At 41.0% G+C, this 22197-nt stretch overlaps 1 protein-coding gene across 4 annotated transcripts in view; it reads right to left on the reverse strand.

Annotated features, from left to right (window-relative positions):
• ASPH (aspartate beta-hydroxylase) overlaps positions 1–22197 on the reverse strand; it is a 209561-nt gene that overhangs the window by 176157 nt on the left and 11207 nt on the right. Inside the window, exon 1 of one of the 4 annotated variants that reach the window (XM_008706728.2) lies at positions 4027–4216. The exons of 2 other annotated variants lie outside the window; for them this stretch is intronic. In XM_008706728.2, the coding sequence (XP_008704950.1) occupies positions 4027–4036 (10 nt within the window). In that variant the 5' untranslated portion in view covers positions 4037–4216. Of the gene's footprint in view, positions 1–4026; positions 4277–22197 lie in introns of those variants that run through there. One more of the 4 variants, XM_008706727.2, reaches the window with a different exon arrangement.

The following is a 22197-nucleotide window of genomic DNA, read 5'->3' on the forward strand; positions in this document are numbered from 1 at the left end:
CTAGAACTTGCTTTCTCACCCCTAAATCCAACTCTCATTACGGAATACTGGTAGTGGTATCCAGTAGCTCGAATCAAGAATATACTGCCAAATCTTCTTGGAAGAAAAAAATGAAATGAAATTCTTCTTATTAAAAAAGATACGTGGTTTTCTAAACAAATTACTAGATCAACTTTTCAAAAGGGCACATAAAAACTAAATCAGTCTGAAAGTGACTGTGTGTGTGTATACACACTCAAATACATACATTTTTATCTATATATCCATATTTAAGTCTATAAAAATATGACTAAGACAAATTTCATTCTTAACAAAAAAGTCAATTTCCCTTTCTAATGTTCTTTAAATATTAATAGACTTATCAAAAACGGCCAGATTTATAGTCATACGGTGAATTCACAAAAGAATACTTACCAAATGACATATGGCCATCTAATCTGTTTCTAATATGATCTATCATTAAAAGTCTCCTAAAAGCTGGCTATATAAAATCATAATGTTTACATTAAAAAGTTCTTACTGGGCATACATTATAACATTACATATTAAATCCACTTAAAACAGGCTTCACTGTTGCAATATCTGAACACAGCCATGGGAGGGGGAGGCTGGGTGAAAACTTCTGCAAGGTTGTGAGGGAAAATGATGATTTCCAATACGTTGTGTGTCTTAAGAATAAAAATTATAAGAACAATATACAGCATTACTAAAATTTTAAAAAAGAAAAGAAAAAAGTAGGGACGGGGAGCGCCACAGATTCACTAGCAATGCTATGTGCTTAATTTATTACAACTTCGATGCACATGAAGACATTTTTCAATGCTGTATAAAAAGAAACCACCTTATTTCTGGGGCGCCTGGGTGGCTCAGTCGGTTAAGCAACCGACTCCTGATTTCGGCTCAGGTCATGATCTCAGGGTCTTGAGATAGAGCCCAGGGCAGGCTCCACGTGCAGTCAGCTTGAGAGTCTCTCCCTCTCCTCCTGCCCCTCCCACTCGTACTCACTCCTTCTCTCTCTCTCTCTCAAATAAATACATAAATCTTAAAAAAAAAAACAACCTTATTTCTATATAGCATACAAATATATGCATACATACCTGTTTATACAGAATACTAATTATAATAAGAAAAATGCCTTCTGGAATATTACCTCCAAATATGGATTTATAACTTAAAATGAGCTTGTAATAAAATAGCTAATGAAACAAAATAATTATTTGAATTCAAAGTTCAATTCTATCTCCATTTCTATCTCTTTCTTAAAGCAGAAATGGAGGAGGAAAATTTCTAAGATTCTCAAAAGGAAAGATTCATTTATTCAAGTTAATTCAGCAGATACTCATCTTAGTTACTGACCAGCAACACCAAATATAAGTAAAAGGTGCAAAAAGTTTCTTTTTTTTTAATTACATAAATGCACGCACTGTAGCAGAGATCAGGAAAGGGGGGAGGGGGAGGAAAACACAGTAAAGAACATACCTTTGCCTAGAATCGACTTATATTTGTTTTAGCCATGATTCTAACAACTTTGATCAAGTTTCCTAACATACTGCACAAAACTAAAGAATATACTTTAAAGACAACCTCACCTATAGAAGTTCAAGCAATAAAATGCTGCTGGAAGGAAGGCCTGTAGGAGGTATGAAAACCAGCCGCAAGAGCAAGAATTTGAAAAACTAAATGGCAGGGGGCGATCTATGATTGATGCTGGTAGGCAAACCTCAAACTGTCCTTAAAATAATCTCAAATTCCCCTTAAAATAATCTTAAGTACAAGGGAATGATGACATTCAGATTGAGTCTGTCATTAAAATATTATTTAAAACTGTTTACGAATGCAAAAAAGGCATAATAAATCTTAGAAATGTTTTTCATTTACAGTATTATTTAGCAAACAAATTTATCATTTTAAAAGATGAATGTCAAGGGTAAATGTTACTTAGCTAGAATATGAAATCATTAGCAATATTTTATCTATCCTTTCTAATGTCAAATAGTTACTCTACCAGTATTAATCTTATTACTGTTAATATTTACTAATTCCACAAAGGAACAAAACAGTAGATTATAGAAAGGAATCTTTCCCAAGACATCTCTGTTAGGGGAACTTTCTATTTGACACCAAGTAATGCTCCCATGATATGTCACTTTGTAAATAGGGTGTACCTAGTCCCAAAGGGCAGATTATTTTCTGTCCAATTAACTGTAAAAAGCACAGTAAGATGAACACTTCAACAGAGTTTAAAACACCCTAAGCAAACCTGAAATGAACACTTTGTTTCAAAGGTATTCTGGAAGAATGTCTAGCAGTTAACCCTATTTCCTAAGATCAGAATAAATCTAAGTGTTCTCATTTCATTTTCTGACTCATTATTTGACCTGTAGTCCCAGGGATTGATTAGTCAAGAAGATTTTTTTTAATGGGGCTTAAGAATATGGCAAGAACTATGTGATTCCTTTTTTTCCACGGTGACCCATCAAAAGTAATGACCTCCAAATCAGAAAACTCTTCTTCCATACTACCCAACACAGAAAACTACCACAGTGAGCAACGAAATGTGTCGCTCTACAAAATGTGGGCTAGGGACAATAGGTCATTTTATTTATTTGGCTGAGAAAAAAGAAAATAGAAGATATACCCCAGCACCTGAATAGGGGTCAGTCAATTACTTAAATGCGTTACAACAAATTGAATTACAAATCAACCATATATGAGTTTTGCTTAGCATTGTGCTGGTAATTTCGCATTTATATATAAACCCCACACATTTACATTTTTTTAAAAAAATCAACACAAAAACTGTCAAGCAAATCACCAAACTGATTATTTTTTCATGTTGCAAAATGTCACCATTTGGGAGTCAAGAACCATTAACAGTAGGTCAGAAGTACCAGCTGATTTTACCTCACTACATAGATTATATAATCCTCAGAAAAGACTAGAAAACGTCTTGTTAAAGAACTAAAGATACATATCTCGAATTCTTTGGCATGGCGACATGAGGCACTTTATAGTAATAGTCAAGTGACCCATTCTAACCATTTACTCAAAACGATGTTCAAAGTAGGGGTACTCATATTCTCTAGACTAAGAATAGACTCCTTCCAGTGGCCACTTAGGCAGCTGAGAGTTGGAAGCTGTCTTAACACGTCTTTTTCTTTTTTGTTGTTAAATAAAATTTCAACATAATGAGCAGGATGGGAAGGCTACAGAAATCTGGGATCTTGAGACGGTGTTTTGTTCGTGAATATATATGCCACAGCAGAACTGTGGTAGTTTTTACCACTCCAGTAGGGTTATCTAACATAACAAATAAAAACATATAAATAAAAACTCCAAATCAAATTGAAAAACAAAACAAAAACATAATGAGCTAACGTAGCTTATTTTCAATTAAGTGGAAAGACATTCTTACCTTACAAAGTAAGGCAAAACCAAACACATACAGAAAGGTGAATTCAACACACTGTTAAAGAACACTTGAAGTTAATAATTCCACTTAAAAAAACAAAATAAAATCCTAGTGTCTTTACTTTGCATTTATTGCCCACTTCACAAAAATTGGGTCAGTTTCCACATATGGAAAAGCCTGAGTCAAGCTTTGCTTAAACCAATTAAGTGTGCTCACTGACATAAGATGAGACTCACACAGGCCTTAAATTTCCTGTAATTTGAGATCTGAATACACGCCATTCTTGAAATTCACTGTACTTATAAGACCAAGGAAGACTGCTTGTACATTTTTCTGAAGTTTGTAAAACATGGTCTCTGATAGTACAACATACTAAAAGATATTCTAAGTTAAGATACCAAAACATACTCAGATAAAAGACAGATTACTCCATGAAAAATTAAACTACCATGAAAAGTTGATGTCTCCAGTAGTTCAAACTAGAAAATGTAGAGGATGCAGTCGAAGCACTTGGCCAAAAATATTTTTAAGAGTGTACAACTGAAAAGAAAGATAAAATTTGCCAGCTACATCCTAAACCACTTTTAACGCAAACAATAAAAATGCACCTTTACCTTCAGCCATTTTGGTTTCTTCAATCCATGAATAACACAGATGGAAGACAAAAATCAGAGCGCTATCAGCAGGTATCAGGCACGCCGACCCTTCCCTACTAGAGCTCCAGACTGGCCAACTGCTCCACGGGCAAGGCCTCTAGAACTGAAACTGGACCTGACTGCAAACTCTGCTCACCAGTTATTTTTAGAGGCCTCTTCCTCATGGCCAAATACTGCTAACCACTCAGGCTGAAATGCTCCCCTAACGATGAGACAGCCTTTCTCTCTCACTTATGGGATTCCTCTCTCAGCTGGTCCCGTCTCCCAACTCCAAACCTTAAAAAAAAAAAATGAAGCATGCTGGAGAAAAGGAAAGGGAACAAATTGTGCTGCCAGTTCTGTTTTTTTGGAATCAGTCTTTGATGGTTTCAGCCCAAGGACCAAATCATTCAAAACTGAAACAAGTCTTGCTGGAACACGTGGCCCCACGCCCAGGACCAGCTTGATCTGGCCCTTCAGAATCTAATCAAACGCACACGTGACTCAGTCTGTGTGAGTGAAACAGAACACTAAATAGTAAGAAATTAATGCTCTGCAATTCTGATTCACAGGCATTACCATCCCAAGTCTGACTGCTCCAACAGCAAAAGTTTAAAAAAAAAAAGTTTCACCAGAGAAAGAGGGAGAGGGAGCTGAGAATGAAAGCATGGAGGGAGGGAGGGGAGGAGAGGGAAGGGAGGCTGCGAGGAGGGAACAGGGAAAGAAGAAACCCTTTAGCATGACGGCAGTGATCTAGGAAATGGGACCTCAGAGAAGGTACTGGAAAGAGAGTGTGCAACTGTATTCTGATTTTTTCCACTTCCCTCCACCCCCACCTCCAAATCATCCCTTCTGTGAAATAAAACCAGCCCAGTGCCAATACCATCTATCCACTAATTTAAGATTAGCAGTTCACAGAATTCATCAGAGCTCTGATTAGTGTATTATATTAATTTAGCACAAATAGTATCCAGAGCAAGGCAGCAGCCTTCCAAAATTATTTATTATGAGTATTCAATTTTTTTTGGTCAAATTGAATGCTTCACATGCAAATTAAACATTTAAATGTTGTGAAGAGGAGTCAGCAACCTATGGTTCCAATATTTGATTTGGAACAGAGCAAACGAGGCATCAGGGCTAACTGAACAAAACTGACAAGCGTCTTAGGTGTCCTCTGACCAAGAGCCATTTCCTGCTGCCCTTGCCCTTTCTCAAAGATCTGTCCTGCCAAAGTTAGGGCTTGCTAAAATGTTACATGATAGTGGCTCATCTATTGAGCGGGATTTAAGATGACCCGCCATCATGCAAATTTAGTGTTTTGGAGGTTTTTTGTTTTGTTTTGTTGTTTTCAGAGAGAGGGAGAGTGACAACAGACCTGTTCTAGGGCCACAGGAAACCAAGCCACTACACTCACATGGGGGGGGGGGGAGCACATTTCATACATAAGGAACCTGGATTCAATTCCTGGCTTTTTCACTAACTTTGATTTGGGGAAGACATCAATTTTGGGGCCTCAATTTCCTTGCCTTTAAAATGTGTCTCAGCACAAACCAAGCATGCAAAATAAATGCTTGTCGAAGTCATCCATGCAACACATTTCCAATGAACCCACCAGGACGTATGCACAAGCCTCCGCATCTCCAGTCCCAGCTCTTCTTCATGATGCCAGCCTGCCACCATGGCTGCCCAAGCTGCTGGGGTTCCTTCTCTCCCTTTACGGGCCTGTGCCCAGCCAGCTGCATCCTAAAATGCAGGTCTGTGGCCAGTGCTGGACTGAGACAGGAATCACACCTACTAAATCCAGGTTCTTCAACACAGCTCCAACGATTCCCGCTCCACAAATCACACACATTTACACAACCTTCTCCTTCACCTTTGACACGTTTTGCAGATTTTAATAAAATGTTTTCCCTCCTTAGTGTCACAATAATGGCATACCTGTGTATTCCAAATAGAGTGATTAGGATAAATCTGAAATAACACGCAATCTATCACATTCCTTAAGGAAAAAGAAATTCTGAATTGCAAGTAACTAGCACTTACAATAATAACTTATTTTTATGACAGGAAATGTTCATGAAAAGTTGAAAAATAAATTCATGTGCATATAGCACATATAGCAAATCGTGTGTTTGAAACCCTAGCAATGACAACTAAAGTAATAAATGAACAAGTCCTTGTAATCACTGCTGGGGCTAATAGCAAATTCCTAGGTCTAGGCAAAGACCAAACTTCTAACATGTGCTTTGAGACTATTATTATCAGCCTGATGCCACTGGAGACCACAAGAGCCAAGTCTCATGTTTACTGAGTCCAGGCTCTGCCCGCTTCCAAAACATACCAGGGGAAATCCATCAGACCGCTCGCGGGTCACACGGACTACTTTCCTCCCCGCATCCAAACAGCTATCATTGCAGCAGTGGTTCTCAAGAGCACACCTGGAGGGCTTGTCAAAACACAGACTGATGGACATCTCGGCAGCTCAGGTCATGATCCCAGGGTCCTGGGATTTAGTCCCACATCGGGCTCCCTGCTTAGCAGGGAACCTGCTTCTCCCTCTCCCTCTGCTGCTCCCCCTGCTTGTGCTCTCTCTCTCTCTGTGACAAATAAATAAATAAAATCTTTAGAACACACACACAGATTGCTGGGCCCACCCCCAGCGTTGCTGAGCATGTGGGGCCTGAGAATGTGCATTTCTATCCGGTTCCCAGTCAGGTGATCAGATGTGGCTGGTCTCAGGACCGCACATAAAGAGAACTATCGAACTACTTACTGTCCTAGCCGTCTCTAATTCTCGGGGTCTGGAGGAGGAGGCAAGGACTTCTTGCTCTTACCAATTTCCAGACCATCATTTCCTTACCACCTAAAAAAGAAAACAACAACAAAACCCTGTCCCTGAGGCCCATGCCACCCAAGTCTACTGTTCTCCCCCCACCTAGTCACTATGATGGATCACCCCCAGTGCCCCCTCCCCTTGGTGATGTCTTCACCTCCATACTAGCCATTACCACGTGACGTCAATATCTATCTGTGTGGCAAATGTGTTCTCTTTCGTTCCTTCATCCCCAGGGACCTTGTTCCGCTCCATCCTCTATCCAACATTCATTCTTATATCCCTACCGTGGATCTTCTTATAAACTCACCCTAATTCACCTTCCTAATCAAATCTTCATCCTTGCTGAAGTATCTCTGTAGCTTTCCTGACACAATCAACCTTACAGATTCTGTAACTCTGCTATGAAAGCTCTGTTTGCTTGAGCCCATCAGGAGAACTGCAGGATAACAAAAGATACCAAAAATATATTTCTTAAACACACACACACCTTTTTGTGTACATATAGCCTCCAAGGCAAACATGAGCAACTTTTACCACTTGAAACCTAATATTAAATAGCCAGTATTACAGACATAACAAAAGGCAACTCAGCAGGCATTGAGTAAAATCTCCTTAAACACAGTGCCCCCCACTGGGGAACACCACAGCCATATGGGAAGATTGAGGTTGCACCGAACGTGCGATGCATAGGATAAAAACACCCACTTGGATCATAACCCTCCTATTTTTCCAGCTCAACAGTTTCTTCTTGGATCCTGTCGTTCTCTTGCTTCTACGTTCTTCTGAACCCCTTCTCACCTCCTGCCTTCACATCTTTCCATATCCATCTTAAGAGTCCACAGTTGCTCAGTGAAATCACTCCCTGACTCTCAAAACCCCTCGTCCCTCTATCCCCTCAGTGCATCCATCTGCCACAGTTGTCTCCCTGGATGAACACAATTATTCACCCTCTCCACGACTGGAAAGGCAGCGAGGCACACCAAATGAAATCACGCACAGCACGCAGTGGAGCCAACCCCAACCGACCCTCAGGGCTGCTTGTCAACCCCGCCCACGGCTCTAGAACACTCACTCTCCAGAACACTCACTCTCCCGTTCTCCACAAGGGCTAGTTCCAACATCTCTGCCCCTAAGGTAGTCTGTTTTCTCATACTCAGAAATGTCATAGCCTCTTACATCACAGAAAAAAGCCTCGGCAGGAAACTGTCTCCACCGCACTGCCAACCATCACCAACCTCCATTCACCCGCATCCACTCTCTGCTTTCCTCCCAATCCCTCGGCCCCTCCCCCTCCTCACCTTCTCCCTCTCCTGTCCCAGCAGCCTCGCAAGGCCAAAGCTAGCCCCTGCTCTTTCTCCTCCCCATCACAGAGGAAGTTCTCCACAGAGCTGTAATTTCACTGCCTTCACTTTCTGATGGCCCATTCTCTCCTCACGACCCGCAGGCTGCGACCTCGCTTCTGCACTGTAGCTGCTCTAATTGGCATGACCTAAGTCATGCCAATGACTTCTAGGTCACTGAAGCCCATGGAACATGCCCAGTCCTCGTCTTACTTGCCCTCCCTCGCAGAAGAATTCTCCTTCCTTAAACATTCTCCTTCCTTAACTTTCACTGCTTCAGAATCATCTCGTATTTCTACTTTTCTGGACTTTCTAATTCTCAAGCTCCTTTGCTAGTTCAGTCTCCTCTAGTTGACTTTTAAATGTGGAAATTCTGCATGCATGCCTTGGTCCTATGCCATCTCCCTAGCTGACTTTCAGCCACCCTCCACATGGCTTAAATTCTTCTCTCCTTTGAGGTCCAAACCCACATACTGGTCTACTCAATATCCCATGTGAACACTTATGGAAACCCCAAACTCTACATATATACAACTGAACCCACGATCTTTCCCCTCTCCTCTCTAGCTGTCCAAATCTCAGGAGCACTTCCGTCAAGCCAGCTGCTTAAATCAAAAACCTAGGATTCATCCTTGACTTCATTTTCTTCCTCTTTTCCCAAACACCCATCTCACAGAGTCTCTCCATCAGGCTGATGCACATGGGTCACAACTATGCCAAGATACAAATTCCCCTCAGGCCCTGCGTCATCCTTGTCTATTTCCCACAGCATGATATTTTTAAAAACCATTTATATGTGCCATGACATAAAAAATGGGAAACTGTGTCTCAGATCGTTCATATTTCTGCCTCCCTACTGGGATCAGCCAAATCCATGCTACCATCATTGCCTAGGCTACTATAATACTTTCACATACTTTAGTGCTCCAGTCAGCAGCCACGATATTTTTTCTCTCTTTTTTTAAAGATTTATTTATTTGAGAGACAAAGAGAGGGACTGTACAAGGAGTTGGGGAGGGGGAGGGAGAGAGAGAATCTCAAGCAGACTACCCTCTGAGCACGGAGTCTGATGTCCATCCCACGACCCTGAGATCATGACCTGAACCAAAATCAAGAGTTGGAGGCTTAACCAACTGAGCCACCCAGGCACCCCCACAATACCTTTTTTTTCAATCCGATTATATCATTACCCTCTAAAAACCCCTGAGTGGCTTCACACTATTCTTAGGATAAAATAAAACTCTTTGATGTGGTCTAAAAGACTCTGCTTGACATGGCCCCAGCCTACCACTCTGGCTTTCATTTTGTGTCATTTCCTGTAGCTGCGTATGTTCCAGATACAAAAAAAACTCCACCCTGCTCCGGTCCTGTTGCAGGGTCTCTGCACAGGCCACACCCTCTTCCTGAATGTCAACATTGGTGGACCACCGCGTGTCTGTCCCCAGCCTAGCTATCTCCTGCTTGCTCTGCTTAAATCCGGCCGCTTCAAAGAAGCCCTCCCAAAATATTGGGACAGCATTTTCTTTTTTTGTTGTCTTTTATTATTTCTTTTTTTAATTATTTTTTTCATCACGATAAGCATATTCTTTAATCCCAATCCCCTCTTTCCCCCATCCCCCACTCACCTCCCCTCTGGTAACCAACAGTTTGTTCTCTAGAGTTGAGTCTGTTTCTTGGTTTGCCTCTCTCTTTTTTCCTTGGCTGTTTTGTTTTGTTTCTTAAATTCCACATATGAGTGAAATCACATGGCATTTATCTTTCTCTGGCTGGTTTATTTCACTTAGCATTATATGGTCTAGCTCTACCTATGTTGTTGTAAATGGCAAGATTTCATTCTTTGCTATGGCTGAATAATATTCCATTATATACATAAACCACTTCTTCTTTATCCATTCATCTATCATTGGGCACTTGGGCTGCTTCCATAGTTTGGCTATTGTAAATAATGCTGCAATAAACACTGGGGTACATATATCCCTCTGAATGAGTGTTTGGTATTTTGAGGGTAAAGATCTGGTAGTGTGATTACTAGATCATAGGGTAGTTCTAGTTTTAATTTTTTGAGGAACCTCCATACTAATTTCCGGCGTGGCTGCACCAGTTTGCATTCCCACCAACAGTATAAGAGGGTTCCTTTTTCTCAACATCCTCACCAACATTTGTTATATCTTGTGTTTTTGACTTCAGCCACTCTGACAGGTGTGAGGTGATATTTCATTGTAGTTTTGATTTGCATTTCCCTGATGATGAGTGATATTGAGCGTCTTTTCATGTGTCTACTGGCCATCTGTATGTCTTCTTTGGAGAAATGTCTGTTCATGTCTTCTGCCTATTTTTTAATTGGAATATTTGTTTTTTGGGTGTTGATTGGAATCAGTTCTTTATATATTTTGGATACTAACCCCTTATCAGATACGTAATTGGCAAATATCTTCTCCCATTCCATAGACTGCCTTTCAGTTCTGCTGATTATTTTGCTTTGCAAAACTTTTTAGTTTGATGCAGTCCTGAAAGTTTATTTTAACTTTTATTTATAGACATATCTAGAAATGTGTTGCCATGGCCAATGTTAGAGAGATGACTGCCTGTTCTCTCTTCAAGGATTTTCATGGTTTCAGGTCTCACATTCAGGTCTTTACTCCATTTTGAATTTATTTTTGTGTATGGTGTAAAAAAGTTGTCCAGTTTCCCTAACACCATTTGTCGAAGAGACTATCCTTTTCCCATTATATATTCATTCCTGTGACAGCATTTTCTAATATGCTTTAACAGTAGTATGTACTTCTTCACAGAGTTATTTCACTGGTATTTAGTTCTTAATCTCTTTCTTCCTCCAGAATGCAAGTTTCACAAAGCCAAGGACTGCAACTGCCTTGTTCATTACTGTACATTTGCCTTATACCTTGTAAGAACTCCATGAACATTTGTTAAATGCATAAACTCCTTCTCAAATTCTTGATATTATATGAGTAATCAACCCTCTTTCTCCTAACACTTGAAAAACAAGGGTGCAAAGTTCAGTCTAACAAATGTCATGTCACTTCAAGTTTCCTCCAACTCCATGAATTATCTTAAAATTAATTCACAACAGGAAAAGACCTATGAATAGTTAAGAGAAATATTAAGAAAGAAGCCCAGCGTTTACCAAACACTGGTTATGAACTCAAGCTGGTCTATGACCAAGTTTTCATTGCTTTGTGTCCGATCAGTTCCTCACTGATCCACCTTTGCGAATGACACCTATGTTGAACATAAGAAGGCCCAAGTTAGAAGGACGCCGCGGTCCCATGCACCTGGCCCCACAGCCAGATGCCTCAAACTGCTCTCCTGACTGACCCTGTACAGAAAAGGCATGAGTGGCTGAGGGAGTGACAAGGGGTATTAGAATTTAGTAAAACAAACTTGAGAAGGTCATTTCCATTTTCACCAGTATAAGTAAGGGAAAGTGAAATATTAGCCGCACCTATCTATACCAGCCTCCCTTTACTGTTTGGAACCTTTATCACTCTTTGGAATTTCAGTCTGAGGAACCACTGTCCCAGCGTACACCTATGTTTGTGTTGTGGATTCAGTTGTTCTCTTCTGCAGTGATGAACACAGGTCCATCAACCAACCACCTTATGAATCTGTGATGTCCCAAAGCTCCATTGGTGAGATGCTAAAATCATGATATAATGGTAGTGAACTCCAAAAACTCATTTCTCACGCCAGGTCCAATGAGTTAGTGCTTTCGAATTAATTAATTCTCCCTACAGAGGACTCAAGAAAGAGAACACTTGGAGGAAAAAGCACTCCTTGGCTAATCGATCATCTGTATGTGGTAACAGTTATTAGTGGTGTTTAGTTATTATGGAGTTCAAAATCAGACAGTCTACTGCTGAACTCGGAGTAGCAGAAGGTATAGAGAAAACTAAGTTCTAGGGTCCACTCAGAAACTCTGAGGTAGTGAAAAGTTGTTCAAGCAAACAAAAAGTTCTTTTTTCAAAACTAAAACAGTAACATGAAAAAAAGCCTAGTCCCACTCATTTAACTCCAACTGTGAAGCAATGAGACTAGGTCACAAAGCCAATAGGCATGACCACAACTGATTTGCAACTGTGTCCCCAAAGGCTTTTTGACCTTAACGACTTTAGACAGCAAAAGATCCAAAGTTATCCTTCCTCACCAGTTTCCACTTCTAGGACAAAAGGATTCAACATTTATGACAGACTGTCCTATAGACGCAAATGGAGAGAGAAGGGAAGGAATATATAAAGGCCCAAGGCACAAAGTATACAGTAGATCCAGGTGTCAACTGCAGAACATACGGGTTTTAGAGTCAAATTATTAGGAAATCATAGGCCAAAAACATAGAAGACGCAAGGAGGGCACTGCCCCAAAGCAGACCACAAAGAGAGAGCCTTTCCCCCACTTCAGGCCCTCTTGCCTCACTGCTAATAGGAGACAAGAAATTCTGCTTTGAAAATGAGATCTGATTTAAACCAAAGAGACTAGAAATGCAGGGTGACTGGCATGTTAAGGAATCAGTCCCAAAGATGGTCAAGAGCCTCTGTCACCCACAGACTAATCTAGTCCAGCTAAGCACAACGACTGGAAGAAAATGAAGCTTTCTATCATCGCTCTGTCAGATAAAGACTGCTAAATAAAACAGCTGCAAAACGTGGAAGCATCTTAGGACAGCCCATGAAAACCTGCCAGCATTTGACCATTGTGCCCCCTCCATGGCTGTCTCATATGCCTCAAAAAACAACATGAGTATTTTTCCAATGTTTTACTATGAACATTTTCAAACACACAACAAAGCTGAAAGAATTTTACAAAGAATACCCATATAATATCACTTTGCTTCTACCATGAACATTTTATTACAATGCTTACGGCGTGTCAATTCATCCTTCTATAGCCATATACTAGTCTACTTTATATGCATAAAATATCTCAAAATAGGTTGTAGACATTGGTTCCCATCCCCTAAGTACTTCAGCTTCTATATCGTAAGTTACAGTTCAATATTTATCATTTTTAATGTGAAATTTACATGAAATGAAATGCTCTAATTTTAAGTGTACATTCTGAGTTTTCACAAAAATACACACTGTGTAACCCACATCCCTGTCAAAACATAGAACATTATTAACACCACCCCTAAGTTCTCTCATAGCCCTTTCCAGTCACCTTTCACCTCAACCCCAACCCCAGAGGCAGCCCGTTTGTTTTCTTTCTTCTTTTTCATTGCAGGTGAAAAAATTCTGGAAGTTTCTTAAAATGGCATGGCACCATATGTGCTTATCTGTGTAAGGCTTCCCTCCCTTAGCTTTATGTTCCTGAGAGCCAAGGACGTTCTATGTAGTAGCAGTTCATTCTTTTCTGTTGCTGGGTAGTATTCTATTGTATAAATATATTAGAGTATATCAGAGTGCAGCTGTTCTGCTATTGGTAGAAACCTGGACTTTTTCCCATTTTGGACTATTATAAACAAAGCTGTTAGGAATATTACTGTACAAGACGATTGCTCACATATTAGAAATACATGCCCGCATATCTCTTGGGTTAAATCACTAGGAATAGCTGGATCACTGGGCCCATGTACATTCAGTATCATAAGCAACTGCCAGATTTTTCCCCAAGGTGGTTCTAGCATTTTATATACCTACTGAGAATGTATGAGAGCTCTTTTGTTCTAGGATCTTGCCAACATTTGGTGTTGTCAGTCTTTTTAACGTTGGCCATTCTGGTGAGTATGCAGTTATATCTCACTGTGGTTTAATTTGCATTCTCCTGAAGACCAACGTTTGAGCACTTTCTTGATGTGCTTACTGGCCATTTATCTTCTCTTGGGAACTGTCTGTTCAAATCTTTTGCCTATTTTTTTTTATTGCTTTTTAAAATTGAATTGTAGGAGTTCCTTGTATTTCCCAGACGCCTGTCCTTTAACAGAACTATATTTTACAAAATCTTCTGCCAGGCTGTGACTTTCCTATTCATTTTCTTAAAGCATCTTTTGATGGGTGAAAGTTTTTAATCTTGACGCTATCAAAATTTTATTTTTTATGTTTTATATATTACCAAACTGGGAAATCTAACTTAAACCTTAACAGGGTTCCATGGTTCACATTCTGAAGTGTGACATCTATTTCAGCTTGGATCTGTGACACACAATCACCGACAGAAGCCCTGTCACTGGCTCAAACACTGTGCCAGCGAGGAGAAAGGCCAGAAAGTCAGAGGCCAGGTCAGACATGATGTCAACTAAATGTAGTTTAGCGGCAGGTATCACAGCGAGCAAAGGCAAGAGAAACTGTGATAATTTTAAGGAATATTTTCATTAGCTATGATGAGTCACAAAAAAAATTTCTAAGCCAGTTCTTTTCCCCTCAAGTTCAACTGGATGGAATAAATCTAATTCCTCTGCCACCCAACAGCCCTGCCAACACTTGGCCGCTTGACTTTCTTTTGAAAACTAGTTTACCGGTGTATTTATTTGCATGTTTCCCCCCAACTTGTCATGACCCACAAACTTAAATTACCAGACCACTGAAGAAATCGAAAAGTTTCTCTTTACTGTAATCTTCACCCTGTACACCTGGTAAAATCTTTAGAAAATCACAAAAAGCAAAACATTTTAGAAAGAAAATACAGTTTACCTATGAGCCTTTGCGGGGGAAAATATAATTTAATTAAAAAAAATCTTTACGTGAAAGAGACATCAAGAATTTAAAGGTGGGCTGGAGGGTCAGTTTAAAGTCATTATTGGAATAAATTAGGAAAATCTGAATACAGACTTTAGGTTAGGTAACAGTACTAAAGGAGTGTTAAATTTCCTAAGCATGGTAATTACATTGTGATTATGCTGGAGCATATCCTTGTCCTTAGGAAAAAAAAAGCTGAAGGATGTTATTATGACTTAAAGTATTATGGGGTAAAGTATTATGATTTAACTTTCAAATGGTTCAACAGCAAAATGAATAAATACATAAAATGGTGTGTATGTGTCTAGAGAGAGAAATAGAGAATGCAAAGGCATCAAAATATTAACAACTGGTGACTCTAAATGGACTTTTCTTGTAAGTGTCTTAAAGGTTTGAATGTTTTCATATGAAAAAATTAGGAAAACACAGATTTCCAGGCCCATTCTAGTCCTGAAGAATCAGATGCTCCAGTGGGTTAGGGCTAAGAATCTGAAATGTCAAGAGCTCCAATGTTTTGTTTTGTTTTTAATAATTTTTATTTTGTTATATTAGTCACCATACAGTACATCCCCAGTTTTTGAAGAGCTCCAATGTTAACTCACGATTGCGTTCTGGATAAGTAAACAATTAAAAAAAAAAAAAAGCTTCAAGTTTTAAAGACGCTTCTAGAGACAACGAGAAAAATCTGAATGTGTAATTAGATAATTTCTTGGGTTTGAGAACTCTATTGTAGTAATGTAGGAGAACGTTCTTGTACTTAGGAGATACATAGGGGAGTAGGTAAGCGAGTTAAATTGCTATGATGACTATAGCTTACTTTCAAAGAGGCCCAAAAAACAAGAGAGAAAAAGATAAATAGAGCAAATACGGCAAAGTGCTAATGGTTGGTAAATCCAAGAAACAGTATACAACTCTTTCAACGTACGAAGCTTTTTCTGTTATACCGGTTTGAAAGTTTCAAAGCAGAAAGAAAAAATATAAAAATAAAAACAAAATTAAACTGGTTTTAAAAAAGAAGATACAAGGAGCTAAGGATCAAGTTCTAAATGAGGTGGTAAGGAAAAGGCCGTGAATCCAGCCACTGGTCTCAAACTTAATAAAAACCCAAGAGAAAGCTGTCTCTACTTATCTCCTGCATGCAAGTTCCGCTCACAACCCTCCCTCTGCTTGCCGCACAGTTTCTACCAGCTGCCCGGACTTTTGCCCCAAATGCACCTAAGAGAATAAACCCAACTCCCCCGCCAGGCAGAAGCTGCTCAAACCTCTGCAAATGGAGCTGTCCCCCCTGCACCCCAAACTCACCACCCCCAGCATCTCCACCCCTGCCTCACACAATGGGCAACACCCCCTGCACCAAGGGCCTCCCCGAAAGCGCCTCGTCCTCTGAGCAGTCTGCCATCACTGGCTCCCTCACAGCAGCCCCCCATCTGAAGACACGAGTCCAGAGCAGCCCACCCAACACTGGGATCTCCACCTCCCTCCCTCTGGTCGCTAAGAACACAAATACTGAAGGGGATTCTCCATTAAGTCATTTCATGCAGGCCAACTCCCTCGACTAAAAGCAAGTAAAACAACCAGCCCCCAACAAAATACTAGGCCTTAAAAAAGCAAAAACAAACAAAACCGATCCACTACTTCAAGCGTCTCCCAGCTTGTCCTCGAGGGTGAGTTCACTTTGCAAAAGCGTGCTAACCCTGTTAAAGTCCACCTTCCTAGCCAGGCCTTTCTTCTGCAGAGTGTGTCCTCCCCCCCACTCCGGGCACTAGGCTCCCCTCAGAGCTCGGCGCCACCCATCAATTCACTGAGCGCTAAGTGGGCAGGGCTCCCTTCCAGCTGACATCAGCCCGTTCAATCAGCGCTCTGTGGGGACCGTTCCACAGTCCGGCTGTGCTTCAAACCATATCAAATGACCATGTTTTGCCATCTTAGGCACAGGGAGATTTTCAGAGATGGTGTTAAATACCTTGGTGAAGTCAGGAAAAATATCAAGACTGTCCTGACCACTTAGCCTAGAAAGCTTAGCAAAATGCCTAATTAGTTTTTGTTTTCTTTTTAAACAAGTTGCACTTAGTAAACCTGTAGTGTCTCCTACTCTACATGGCTTTCTTTTCAATGCACTTAACACTAATTCTTCATCAGAGAATTTGCCCAGGGTTGTCATGAGACAACAGTTTAGTTGAACGTACACTTCTGAATCTACTTTTAAGAATGGGTCATTTGTCATGTGGGTGTATTTGCCATTTCTTCCAATTTTCATGATTCCCCAAAAGTTGACCATCCAGAAAACTTTAGTTGGGAGCTGTCGTTTTGAGTCTTAAAAAGGCTCAGATCATTCTCACGTTAGTCTTCCTCCGCAATCATGCGCGCTCATTCATTCAACAAACACTGCTCTGCAGCCTCAAGGACAATGACATTCCCAGAGGCTTGGTGCTAGACTCCACTGCTGTGTTCTCTCCCCACTGCTATGGGGCCCAGAGTACAGGAAGCCCTCATTACCTTCACTGGACAATTTACATGGGACTCCCACAAAAATCTAAAAATATAAATTACTTTTTGTCCCATCTAAATGGTAAAGCAAATGTAACATACATGAGTATTTTAAAAACAAAACCAAACCACACTTTGGTGGTGGACAGGCTGGTTCTGGGTGAGGGACGGGAACAGCCAGGGCAGGTACAGCCAGAATCCCATCAGCTTCACCATTTCGCTGCCCTGCCCCACACTCCAAGTCTGGCCATTCCCTCCTGATCCCACCTTAGTTCAAAACCAAAGTGATGGCCAATGTCATCTCATCACATGTTCTGAGATGTCATGTAACTCTCCTCTCGCTGACTCATTTTGCCCTCAACTCCCTCCACAACCACTTCCTCAGCCCCAGCTTCAACAAATGCACCCCCCTTCCCATGACTAAAGTCACCAAGTCTCCCACTGTCCTGAGCTCAGGAGACACTGCAGCAAACACTGTTCAAATACCGGTCTCTTGGCGATATTCCAGAATAACCCAGTATGTTGCTGACGGCCCACAGGAGTATGACCCCGAGAAGATCTGACTAGCTAAAAAGGCCAAAGTCTCAAAGATCTATGCAAGTTATAGAGAAACTGATGTTTAGGCAGAAAGCACAGGTCCCCTTTACAGGTGCCGTCCTTCTGATCAGGTGAGGCCTCTCCTGTAGCAGTGGGGAGATATTATAATACCATCCTGGATAAAAGTATTGCCCTTAAATGGAACATTTCTGGTCAACATAATTCAGATCAGCAAAATAACGCACTTTCAGCTCTATAAGCTAATATCAATTTTAAGGCATAAAGCAATAAAAATCAAAGGATGGTAAATTTTATGCATCTGAATATTCACTCATTCAACAAGTACTCTTGTAAACCCTACCCTATGCTGCAGCAATGAACAAGAGAGGCCACTTAGCTTACAGCCCCAGCAGAGGAGAAAACCAAATGAAAATAAAATAAAAATTCACTTTGCTAAGTACTATATTAGGGTATACATCCCATATGGATAAAAATAATCACTTGGGAAGAATCATAATCTTGAATTTTAAAGATACGGCACTGTAAGGTACAATCTGTTCTGAAATCTTCCTTATAAATGTTAGCATTGTTCACTTCATAGTTTCTTTATTTTTTAATCAAAACTGACAAAACCTTGGGGGCATCTCTGTGGCTCAGTCGGTTGGGCATCTGCCTTCAGCTCAGGTCGTCATTCCGGGGTTCCTGGGGTGGGGCTGTGCGGCAGGCTCCCTGTTGAGTGGGGAGTTTGCAATCCCCCTGCTTGTGCTCTCTTCTTTTAAATAAATAAATTCTTAAAAAAAAAAAACACACAACTAACAAAATCTTTATCTTTTTTTTTTAAGATTTTATTTATTCGAGAGAGAGATTGAGCACAAGCAGAAGGGGCAGAGGGAGAAGGAGAGAGAATCTAACGCAGACTGCACACTGAATGTGGAGCCCGACACGGGGCTTGATCCCAGAACCCCGAGATCACAACCGGAGCTGAAACCAAGAGTGGGATGCTTAACCAACTGCACCACCCAGGCACCTCAAAACTAACAAAACCTTATCTTAAGTCAAGGAGGAAATATTCATAATTCTTACAAAGGAATTTTAAAAGTCAAAAAGAAAAAGGGAACAAAAATTCAGTTGAATTTCATTGTTCACATAAGTATTTCTGGCCTATCTTTGAGTCATATCTAAAAATAAAGTAATGGGAAAATCTGTATCTTACAAAGTAGACAGAGCTTTTCCAATTTCACAAAACACAGAACAAATAAAATGCCTGCTTCTGGGGCGCCTGGGTGGCACAGCGGTTAAGCGTCTGTCTTCGGTTCAGGGCGTGATCCTGGCATTATGGGATCGAGCCCCACATCAGGCTCCTCCGCTATGAGCCTGCTTCTTCCACTCCCACTCCCCCTGCTTGTGTTCCCTCTCTCGCTGGCTGTCTCTATCTCTGTCGAATAAATAAATAAAAACTTAAAAAAAAAAAAATGCCTGCTTATGCCGAACCCCCTTCCCCGCCAGAATGTACGAACTGTCAAAAAGAACATGAGGGATAAGAATGGCTTCCATGGACACAGCTACTACTGTGTGGAAACAATGTGCATGGTGCCCAAACAGGACCTATGAAAGGACCTGACCTATTTAAACGATTCTCCACATCGATGAAGTATGCACACACCAATAATTCTGCTGTGTATTTCTTCAGCTCCAACACTTACAACATCAGTAAGAATTTTTTTATCTGCTTTCTTGCCCATAATATCAACCTGGGAAAAAGAAGCCACCCATGTAATGCATAATATCTGAGCCCTTACTACATTCAAGGCAGTGCAGAATAACACAAAAACACCGCCTCTACCCTCAGGGGCCCTTTTGATCTACTGGAAGGAAGGCAGGCTTCTACCTGTGTTCATTCATTACAATATTTACTGAGCACCTACTATGTCCAGACAATCATCTAAGCACTAGAGATAAAAAGAAAACAAAACATGGGGTTTGCCTGTATAAACATTAAAAGTAACTCTCTCGACTTTACTCTAGAGCAGGGTTAGCAAATTACAGCCTACCTCCCACTTCTGTATGGACCATGAGCTTATGAATGTTTCCACCTTTTAGATCAAGTGAAAAGAAATCAAAGACGGAAACTTATTAGCAGGAGAAAATGGTATGAAATTCAAATGTCCGCATCCATGAAGTTTTACTGGAACCCGGCTGCAGCTGTCTGCTTACACTGCTGTCTGTGGCTGTTTCACGCTACAGTAGCAGAGCTGAGCAGTTGCAAGGGGGAGTGTATGACTGGCAATGCTGACCCCTGATCTAAACAATTGTGGGAATCCCCCCACAGCCAGTGATGGCTGAGACAGGCAGGCCTAAGCCAGTCGAGACCAATAAGCAGCACGTGCAAATGAGAAAAAGGAGCAAATGAGAAAAAGGAACCCCTTTCTTCCCCCTGAACATGAATAAGGAAGCATGCAATCCCAACTGCCACTGGCTACCATCCTGGCTCCAGGAGAGGAACCAGCGTCAAGGTGACACCTATGCTGAGAATGAGAGCAGAGAAGCAGAAGGAACACAAGTCCCCAAAGACATTTCAAGCCACTGATCATACCACATCTGGAATGATCATATCACATCTTTTTAAAGGAAGTGAATTCCTAATTGTTTATGGAAGTTTGAGTCTGGTATCTGTTCCTAACGTAGGAACTTACAAGCAAGAATGGAAGACCACCGATCACTGTAGTCCAAAACAAACGTCTGTTCTGTTCATGGGAATATCACTATCACTACATTTAATAACTGTATTAATGAAATGCTTACTATGTGACACTTTACAGTCAATCTTTGTAACTATGATGCAAGTACTGTTACCCTTATTTTGAAGATGGAGAAAAGTTAAAGATTCTAAGAGAGGTCCGATGATTTTATTGAAGGTCAACCATGAGTGGCAGAGCTAGTACTCGAGTCCAGTCCAGTCTGATATTTTGTTGTCCGATACCTGATACACTTTCATCTCCTGAAGATGCTAAAATAGTGTTATGTGAAGAGTGCCACAGAACCTCGTGCTTGGGGGCACGGGGGTTACAAAGCCCAGGGTATGGGAAGACACAGAAGAGAGAGCAGGAAGGACTAATGAAGGAGCGAACTTGGGAATGATATTTAGTAGGAGTTAGGCAGAGAAAGGCAAAGCAAGGAGCTGTCCTAGAAGAAACAGCATGTGTACAGTCAGAGACTACAGAAAGTAACTGACTATGGCTTAATCAGTATAAACGAAGAGAGGGAAGCAGTGAATGGAAGAGTAAGAGGGGCAAGATCGTGCAATGTTCCTTAGACCATGCTACAGAATTTAAACTGCATCTTGAGTCCCTGAAGAAGCACTCGAGATTTTCAAATCAAGAAGGGGCATGACCTGATTTCCACTTTATAAAGATGGCTATGACAGAGATGAAATAGGACCAGTTAGGGGTAATCCAAGCAACAACTAAAGGATCTAAAATAAAATGTTCAACTGAAGGAGCTCTAGAGTCAGAACTGAGATCCCAACTCCAGTTCCCACTGTTATGAGCTCCATGATCTTTGACAAATTAACCTAAGCTTCTATTTCTTCACCTACAAAAAGATGAGGTAGAGAATTACTATGAGAATTAAATGCTAAGCTAAAGCAGCACACAATGTCTGACAGAGTGCGCACGCACTAAGTGGCAGCTAGATTCGTCCTCTACCATTACTGTTATCAGTCAAGTTTTCCCAGCTCGGGAGCACCAAGCACTGGAAGCCATCAACAGATAGTAGTTACAGCTCGGGAAGTATGTAGCATGGGATTAGAACAGGGCCCAGCAAAGAATCCTGGGGAAGACTCTCCTTCAGGGAGCAGATGAAAGGAACAAGAGTCCAGTCGATCTGGGGTTAAAGCAGTCTCTGTTGACTGACCAGAAAAACTTGAAGGGAAGGAGAGAAGAAAAGGAGCCCATATTATTCATTTGTGATATTTGGGTGGGTACAGGAGGCAGAGTAGAAGGAGGTTTTGTGTTTTGTTTTTTCATTAAATGAAAAAAACTAAAGAAAGGGGAATAGGCTATGGAAAGGGGTAGAGAAGGAGAATTCTCAGGGGTAGGTAAGTGATGGCTCAGGTCTGTGAGAACATGGTGAGGGTTCCCTTGGGCGGCCCAGGCTCCTGTCCTAGCCTTTGCTTTTCTCCTAGGTAAGTGGGGGCCCAGAGGTCTATAACAGCTGCGACTGCCAAAATTTTAAATTCTTTCTATCTGTGGTACTGGCTCTT

The sequence above is a fragment of the Ursus maritimus genome, unplaced genomic scaffold (assembly GCF_017311325.1).
Source record: "Ursus maritimus isolate PB19 unplaced genomic scaffold, ASM1731132v1 scaffold_9, whole genome shotgun sequence".
In the NCBI taxonomy this organism is placed as follows: domain Eukaryota; kingdom Metazoa; phylum Chordata; class Mammalia; order Carnivora; family Ursidae; genus Ursus; species Ursus maritimus.